This window comes from Venturia canescens, chromosome 2 (genome assembly GCF_019457755.1).
Source record: "Venturia canescens isolate UGA chromosome 2, ASM1945775v1, whole genome shotgun sequence".
Taxonomy (NCBI): domain Eukaryota; kingdom Metazoa; phylum Arthropoda; class Insecta; order Hymenoptera; family Ichneumonidae; genus Venturia; species Venturia canescens.
The window spans coordinates 11,515,863-11,525,043 of NC_057422.1; the positions used below are offsets into that span (position 1 = coordinate 11,515,863).

Sequence of the window (9,181 nt, forward strand, 5' to 3'; positions counted from 1 at the left end):
GAAGAAAACGTCTTGGTCGGGTATACCTGGGCGCAACAGGCGTTACAATCTTCTCTTCTGTTCTCCCTTTTTTTTGCTGCCTCGATTCTGTTCCCGTCGGGCTTTACCTCGATTTCTCGTGCACTCAACGTACCCACTCATTGTCAGCTGCGTCGAATCTTCTCTTTCCCTCGAAAGATTATTATTCGAGATTTGGAGGAAAAAAAGTGCAGAATATTTGCAAAGGTGGAAAGAGCTCGTAAAACCCTTCGACGCGAAACTCGCTTTCTCGGGTTTACAACCACTTTTTTCTGAACAAACTGAGAATATTCTTACCCCGAGTATTTGGGGGAAAATATTAGCAAAGGTTCGCCGGAACGGGGACAATGAGGAGAAACGAATTTTCGTGAAATTCTTTATTTAACAATGAAACACACGAACTTCTTTTTTTTAACGAAACAGTTTTTTTTTTTTCTACGTGAAATACAATTTACTTCTACGTCCTCTTAATTTTTGGAATTTTTCTGTTACGGTTACGGTTCTTCACGTTGCTAACTTCGTAGAAATTGCTACCGATTTTTTTCCTCTTGTTTGCTCTTTCGATACGTCTTCGTTCTTTGCTCGTAAGAGTTTTAGACTCTCCTTTATTATTCGTTTTATTTGTAACGAGAGATGACGAAACTTTGAATTGGCCGCTCGAAGAGACTGTGATTTTCGATGATTTTTCCTCGTCCTCGTCGCTCGAATCGCATGATTCTTCTTCGATGACGTCGTACGCGCTCTGCATGAGATTATCTTTGAATTGTTTTCCATCCGGGATTGCATCCTCGTTTTCCTTGTTTCCAGCGATTTCTTCATTTTCGGTTAAATTCGTTGAATTCATCGATTTTTCAACTCCTTCTTCGTCGAATTCTTCGTCTTCTTCGTTTTCCGATTCTACAGGACTCGAAACGAGTGAATTCACCGTAGAATCGTTAAGAGTGGTAGCTTCACTGACGACGGACTCGTTGCCATCGAGGCCTGCTGGTTTCGTTACAAATTTATCGTTTTCCCTGTCCTCGTTCGAATACGAAAGAGCGACTCGAATTTTTCGGAAATCCTGAACGACCCCGACCCTCGAACTAGATTTTTCGGTGTTGCTTGACTTTGTGCTTTGCTCGTTTGCTGATTCGGCTTCCGCAGTCGATTTATCGTCAGCGGTTTCAACGTTTTCAATCGTTGTCTCCACGTTCGATTCCTCGGGAGCTTTTTGACTGAGAGGCACTTCGAAACCAACGGGAGCGACGAAGAACGGTAACTTTCCTCGTTGCCAATCGTTGAGGACCATACGCGCAACTTGACTTATATCCGGTTCACCCTTTTTCAGTAATTTGCCCGTTCGTTTGGCGAGTTTTTCCAAAAAGTCTGTGTGATCCTCCCAATCCTCGATTTTGTAAGTTTTCTTCATGTACTCTGGTTTGACTCTTTGTAAGACGGTCTCAATGTAATCTTCAGGATTGTTGATCAGCTCGACTCTGACGACTCCCTTGAGAACCTTCTCCGTGTCTGTTTCGGCCGAGGGATAAACGACTCCGGGACAATCGATGAGATAAATACGGCGCATGAGCGTTATGTATTGCCAGACTTTGGTCTCGCCTGCGATCGGTGCAACTTTGCAAACTTTTTTCGATCTTAATGTATTTATGATGGAACTTTTTCCAGTATTTGGATAGCCGATAAAACCAACGCTTATTTGTTTTTTATCGATGTGAAGTTTTGCAAATTGGCGTAGAAGATTGATGAGGGAACCTTTGCCGAAGGGGTGCGTTAGCGAGGCGTGAAAAGCTACTGTGGGATACTCCGCGCTGAGTATGGCGACCCAACGCTGAGTCACCCAGGTAGGCACGAGGTCGACTTTGTTGAGAACGAAAATGAGATGCTTGTGAGCTTTCTCTGTTTTGAGATATTTTTCGACCGGTGGAGATCGCGTGCCCATTGGATCACGAGCGTCCAACACTTGCAGTACGACGTCCGAAGAGTCAATGACTTTGTACAACTCGTTCCAAATCCTTCTGCTCTGTCCAGCCGCCATGACCCAATCTCTTTGAGCGTCTTTGATTCCCTCGTCGGGACGCACAAGATCCAAATCTTTCGTGTCTTTTTCCTTGTCGTACTGAACTTCTTTCTCTTCAACGAGTTTCTTCATTTCGTCGTACGTCGAGACCGGCAGGTTTGGACGTTTCCGAACTTTTTTTGGACCGAAAACACTGGAAAAACTCTCTGTATCGAGCAAATGACAACGAGCATTCGCAGCTTTTTGCTCCAATAGTGTTACCGGCAATTGTGTTGGTTTCATGACTACCTGATAAGGGTTTTTCATTGCAGCTCCTAACTCCGTTTGGAATTTTTGTAATGAGTTTTGCGATATTACTCGCGAATTACCGAACCATCTTTGCGAAGGTTCCACACGAGACATTGTGCCTGACGGATGCCAACCCTGAAAAGGCGCTGGACTTATTATCTTCCCAACTCTGTTCCTTTTTGGCTTCTGACAACGATACATTTGCAATCGCTTGATCGTTCCTTTTGTTCGAGCTCGAGCTACTCCTTTCAATCCTTCTGTCGATCGTTCTGGATTCATACTGTGCCCAGAACGATTGAAGCCCTCTTTGCGAGGGCGCTTGGTTGCTGCGCTCGTTTTCGGCATTTTTGTGTCTGAAAATGTAGAAAACATTGGTTATTCCGATACTCAATCTTGAGGCCATACCTGTCTAATTGATCAATTCGACCAGGGACAGGTATGTGGGCATGTACGAATCTTCTGTTTGACTATAACAGTGTGATAAATAACATAAAACTTGTTCAACGAATGAAAATGTTGTTTGTGATTCGAGTTTTGAAAATGAAATAAATTCTGGGTGAGTAGAAAGTTTATTGGTGTTTCGATCAGTAGAGTAAGAATTGTTTTTATTTTATTTAAATCTTACTGCTGTTTTAAAACTGCTGCAATTACTTGTAAAATGTTTATTTTGGGAAATGATTGCAAGTTCCATATTTCTCACAACTACTTTGTAACTTCTATGCAGTTTCTCCACGATGTTTATGGGAAATTCTTAATTAAGGGTAAACACAACACAGTGGTAAAGCAAAGAGAAATGAAATTTTTCAGCCTTTTTATTGCTTCACAGATTTGATTTGATTTTTTTTTGCTTCACTTTGTATTTAAATATAGTGTGATGTAAATACTATTGATTTAAATTATAATAATTTCGAAATCAAAGTTACTTTCTGAAACTACACGTAGTACTGAAAATTCAAAATCTTCAATTTATAGTAGCGATGAACATTGGTTATCTGTCATTAGATCATGAATATGTATTGAGTGATGGTATCGTACATTCATTCGAATAATGGACATGAAGATATCATTGAACAAACATGAATATTGTTTTGTTGTATGTACTAAAATGATACAACAAAAATGTTCCTGCAAAGTTGACAAAACACTGACGTAGTCATCAATGTACAGTATAAGAAAATTATCTTTGGGAGTAAACGATAAGCCAGTTTTTCTGCATTCATAGCGCTAAGATAAACATAATAAGCTTTGTTTAGTCCCTTACCTTTAAAACTAACCGGAAAGTTTTTTAATTTTTATAAATCAACTAAAAACTCTCGTGTTTTATTTACCGATCTGTTATTTTAGGTTATGGTCATTTGACTAAAAAAACTCACGTGTAGTTGTCGAAAACGTGAACCGTGAACGCAGACAAGGAGATTATAGGTAAGGAGTGAACGCAGACGTAGTTCATATAACGAGAGCACGAGAGCCGTGGAACGAGAAGAGACAGAACTGTGCTCTGTTTTTTAGGTTATGTAAAATTAACAATAGGGAGATTTCAAGAAAGTCGAGAAATATTTCTTTGAAAAAAGTTATGATCGTTATGATGAACTTCAATACATATTCTTGAGATTGAAATATTAGTGAAAGTACTATCTTCTTAGTCAAATGACCTTTCAGTTAAATGACTATAGGTGCGTCTGAAGGTCTGTAGGTCTGTAGTTACGGACTCCGTGAGAATATCCATATAGAATTTTTAAAAAACAAAAGAAGAAAATAAGATCCCTGCAATGATCGACTGAGAAAGCGTGTCTGGAAAAATAACGCGGGTCTCGCGCAAAAAACGCAGGCGTAGCTGACCGAACTTTACAATCGGCGGGAGTAAATCGCCAATCACACACAACATAGCCCAACTTCGACACGTTAAACATGTTTCCCGGTTCCACGTATTATCGTAAGTTGCCATAAAATAGATGTACATAAAAGAAGATTATTACAATAACGAGCGCCCAATCTCTTGGAACAATTCCACGGTAGGTTAAATATAAATTTTTTCTCAGTATTCTAGGCTAAGAAATTTTTTTCCGCGTGATTTACTATTATTTATATTGGTAATTGAAAAGTGCGTGTGTATGTTCTTGATGCAGCGCCGGTTCGTTGGTTTTTCATAAAAAATGGCATTGATCTCCGTAATAATGTGTAACTAAAATTTTTTGATTTTTTCTCTCAACGATTTACGATTAATTATCGTTTTTAGTCATGTCAGAAATGGCAGTGCGAAGGACTCCAGAACGAAGAGTTCTTGGTGATCTTGGGAACACAAAATCAGAGCCGGTTTCTCCGACTGCAAATCTGAGATTACTAACATCCTTGGCTTCGAACTTGAAAAGCGCGGTTGACTCCAGGAGTCAGAGTCAAAACGTTTCTAGATCAGAGCATACACCTGTAACTTCAAGTTCTGAAGGCTCAAAACTATTACCAAGAAAACAAAAATCTTTGGGACTTTTGTGCGACAAGTAAGTGACAATATATTGCTTATTCGGAAAATCCATTATTCTATCAAATTAATCTGCGCATGTTCACTGCAGATTTTTGAGTTTATACCCACTGGACAAGCCGGAAGGATGTGAACCTTGTGAGATATCACTCGATGGTACTGCCAAAGCTCTGGGCACTGAGAAACGCAGAATATACGACATTATAAATGTTCTCGAGAGCCTGGAAATGGCCACAAAAGCTGGCAAAAATCGCTACCTTTGGCATGGACAAAACAACCTCATCACAACATTAATTAAATTCAAATCTTTGGCCATCAAGCTTGGACTCCGAGAACAAATACAAGAAATTCAGAGAATCAACAAAGCTTACACCGGAGATTATTGTGACGATTTCCCAAGTACTTCCAATGATAATTGCACTATTTATGACGAGGTGGACGATGATCTTTGTAGTGACACTGCGATCAAAGAGGACAAAAGTCTGGGTGCTATGTGTCAGAAATTTGTAATGTTATTTCTTATTTCACTAAAGGTATGTTGACAAATGGATTTGAATAATTGGTCACAAGAAAAGTTCAGTCAGTTATTAATGAGATTTATTGATTTTTTGGAAATGTTACGTTTTTCCCATTAATCTGTTGCAGACTTAATTGGAAGTAAATGCAATCAAATTCTAGTGCTTGAAAACTCATTTTTCCTTTTTTTGTGTAGTCCTTTTTCGAAACAAATAATTTTGTTGTCTTTTTAAATTGGATAATAAATATGTTTCGTATTAACTTTGCAATTACAGAATGGTGTGATTAATCTGGACATTGCTGCAAAAGTTCTCATAACCGATATCGACACTCGGGGAAACGGAAGTGCTGATGGGAACGTCGGTTCCCGCATTAAAACAAAAGTTCGGCGTCTTTACGATATCGCAAATGTTCTCACTGCTATTGGACTGATTAAAAAGATTTATATGTACGATAGAACTATAAGAAAGCCGGTGTTCAAATATATCGGGCCGGACGTTGAATGTGTGGAATTCGATCGTGGTGAGCGCTCCAATAAGAAAATCCATTAATAATTCGTTTTTTTTTTTTTCATTCCTTCAAGTTATTCATTCTTTTATGAAAATCACATAGAAAAAATACTTAAAAAATATTGATAATTCGAGACATCAGTGAAACCTGCTCCTGAAAAAACTGTTCCGACACAATTTTTTTCAAGCAATCATTTCTTTCAAGTAGATTTCAATGGAGAGAACTGTTTTTCACAGAAATAACTGCGACATGATTACCGACGACGATTATGATCATTATTGAGAATTGCATATAAGAGTCTTCATAACTTTTTTTTAAGTAATTCAAGATGCTATTTCTGTTTGTTTTTTAATCTTTTTTTATCCTTATTTTTAGTCATACATTTTTTTGGTTTTTTTTTTCTTATTTCGATGTGAGCTATTGAATCTGTATCTTACGTTAAAGCAAAAAATTCAGTAAGTTTAACTGCGATGGAAAAAAAAATTTGTTTGCAGAAACTCCGGTTCGTGAGCACTACAGTTCGTTGACGGGTATGATGACTCCGAATAAATCGTGTTGCTTCAGCGAAATGCGGATTCCATTGACGAGTAGTAGCAGTGCAACGAGCAGTATAACGAGCGCTAGAGTGAAAAATTATGTAGTGGATGAGAGTGGAACGCCAGTGACGGATAAGCGAAGACCTCGGAAACGTAAGCTTTTTGTTGGGGATACGGCGATGTGTCGTACGACAAGCTCGCCATGTTTGGACGGAAAGAGTCGTTCGCTGGAGCGCTTGGACGATTCAATACTGCGGGTGGCGGAAATGGAGCTCGAAAGGCTGAATTCGAGTGAGGAATTGAAGCCAAAAGCTTGCACAAAATTGTTTTCCCGATACAATTCTGACTCTTGTATAACCGATGGAACGAACCATTTGAGGAACGAGGAGCATAACAATTTTTCGTCGATTGGCTCCATCGTGAAAAACGAGCAGCCGGGAAACGCGACAAAAGCACCATTTTTGATAGTTAGCAAAGAGAATTTGATAACGAGATACACGAATGAAAGCCCAAAAACACAAAACGTGACGCCCCTCCGAGCTCCGTTACACACAACGCTCAATTCATCGACTCCAGTTCGAACCGTGAGCCGCAAAATAATCGGGACCAGCTCAGTAACCAGACCCCAATCTGCGCCAACTGCTTCAACGAAGAGCCTCAATCTTTCTTCCATGAAAACAATCATACCTAGAAAACTAATACCCATCAACAGCAACGGAGGATCAATCGACGTTCGTAAATACGCTCGTGTGACCCACTACAAGATCGAGCCTAAAACGAAAGCCCCAAAAATCATAAGCCTGACGAATTTCGATCCTAAAAAGCTCATCCCTATAAAACGCAGCGATCTCAAGATTTCTCTCACACCGGTTAACCCGATCGTTTTGGGCAACCGCGGCACTCCGGGTTTTGCAATACTTACAAGAATACCCGCCCCCATCGTATCCCCTGGTGACACTTTCAAAGCTGTCAAAATTGGCAACACGCTGCAACTCGTTCCCATCAAGAATGAAGAGACTTCCAGGACCAACTCGAACTCCGAGACTGACGGCGAATCCGCAAGTAATGCGAGTTAACGCTAGTGATACTAAATGTGACTGCACCGGATCTCAGGGGTTAAGCAATCGTCTAAATTCAAGTTCAACACAAAATCTCGCACCGGACACCTTTTTTTTCATCACTGTTCGACCGCTCAACGATTATCAATCAAAGTATAAAAAATCAGCTGTAGAAACAGTCAAATCTTCCTTGTTGCTCAATCAGCTCTAGAAAGCTGCCCGATGACTTTTTGTGTTAAAAATTTGATTCTTCGGAAAAACCTCATTCGCGAAGAACTCGTCGATGAAGTTTGAGCAAAAAGTTTTATTAGATTTCTCAAATCGTTGTTCAGACCCGAACCAAAGTTTATTTCGATATCTAACCTTCGAGTTCCTCTAAATTACGTTCACGTAGATCATATACACAAAATCCAGGGGACAATGATACGATCGTTGTTGCCTAAAATTTGTTCACTTTGTATCCTTTTCTTTTTGCAATGCAATCAAACTTCTAAACACATGGACAACATATACGAATAACAATTCAACTATTATTGATCATACAAAGTATAAAAGTATATAATTATATATAAATATATAAAAGTTTACACGTATATTGATAACGCATATAGAAAATCTATAAAGATGTGCACAGATATATTTCTATACCGATTTGGAAAGAAAAAAAAAAATTAACGAACGTTACCCAAGTGGGTAAAACTGTTATACATTGGGAAATGTAATTTACAATTAAATATTTATTTACAATGATAAAACGAGTGCATTCAGGATCGTTATTTGTTTACGATTTATTGAATTACGTTTTCGAAATATCATCTCAGGACCTTAGCGACTGTTTCTCATTGTATCGATGTGATTCGACTCGTAATTCGCTTATCTTCTACAATTTTATTCGATGCGAGGCAAATATAATTATCCATTCGAATCGATGTGATGTGGTTGTGTGTTTACATCGAAGAATCTCATCAGGGAATTCGAATTGGCAATATTCGATGATCGACTCGAATTATTATATTTTGCTCGTATGTATAAATCTCATTAGAATTATTTTTAAGCTACACCAAGCTCAGTCTTTACATTATTCGAATTGTTTAAGGAACTGTTCAGAAGGAAGAGCTCGGTTACCGAAGAATTGCAATTTTCATCCTGGAACTACGAGCCTCGAGCCCCTTCGAAGTCCACTTCGCACCCGATGAGAGTACCGTCGAGCAACTTGCATGATTCTCTTCTCTCGAAGAAAGTTCATCGGTGGATTACAAATGTATTTCTAGACGATTCAAACTACGTGTAGAATCCGAAAGATTCGCTTCGCGCTACGAGAATATCGTGCAGATTTCGAAACTACTAAATTTAACTTTCGAGTCAGTCCGCGTTACGATTCACAGTAAATATTGCCCATTGATTCAACCGGTGAAAAAATAAGTTGGAATTCTTGGCGAATTATCGACTGGTGACAAACGAACAGGTCAAAATTCTGGGTACTTTCGACTGCGCGGCCCAACGGCATAGAGGGTGTCCAAATTCGATTGGAACAGCGAATTATGTGATGAAAATCATGCTGCACAGCTGAATGAAAAAATCTGTCGAATTTCGGCTGTTTTTATAGTTTCTGAAATAAAATTCGGGGGAAATGATTTTCAATTTATCAGTTCGACCATTTTTTGTTAGAGTTTTGATTTTTACAAGAAAAGGGCAACTGTTGTTCAAGAAAAGAGAAAGTAAAATATTTTCTTTATTGGCCTAGACAAAAATGGATTGAGCAACT

The 9,181-nt window shown here is 39.0% G+C and overlaps 2 protein-coding genes across 4 annotated transcripts; one reads left to right on the forward strand and one right to left on the reverse strand.

Moving 5' to 3' along the window:
- Positions 1-382: 382 nt before the first annotated feature.
- Positions 383-3,841, reverse strand: Ns2 (nucleostemin 2). Of its 2 annotated transcripts, none has more exons than XM_043411315.1 (2): positions 3,694-3,841; positions 383-2,673 (listed from the first exon to the last, which is right to left on the reverse strand). In XM_043411315.1, the coding sequence occupies exon 2, from the start codon at positions 2,663-2,665 to the stop codon at positions 476-478; it is 2,190 nt and encodes a 729-aa protein (XP_043267250.1). In that variant the 5' UTR covers positions 2,666-2,673; positions 3,694-3,841; the 3' UTR covers positions 383-475. The 2 variants fall into 2 exon arrangements, with proteins under 2 accessions (XP_043267250.1, XP_043267249.1); XM_043411314.1 differs by having other exon boundaries at positions 3,582-3,735.
- A 179-nt stretch (positions 3,842-4,020) lies between these two features.
- Positions 4,021-8,171, forward strand: LOC122406093 (transcription factor E2F7-like). Of its 2 annotated transcripts, XM_043411316.1 has the most exons (5): positions 4,021-4,332; positions 4,557-4,815; positions 4,888-5,329; positions 5,588-5,834; positions 6,317-8,171. In XM_043411316.1, the coding sequence occupies exons 2-5, from the start codon at positions 4,559-4,561 to the stop codon at positions 7,432-7,434; spliced, it is 2,064 nt and encodes a 687-aa protein (XP_043267251.1). In that variant the 5' UTR covers positions 4,021-4,332; positions 4,557-4,558; the 3' UTR covers positions 7,435-8,171. The 2 variants fall into 2 exon arrangements, with proteins under 2 accessions (XP_043267251.1, XP_043267252.1); XM_043411317.1 differs by lacking the exon at positions 4,021-4,332 and having other exon boundaries at positions 4,357-4,815.
- The last annotated feature ends 1,010 nt before the right edge of the window (positions 8,172-9,181 follow it).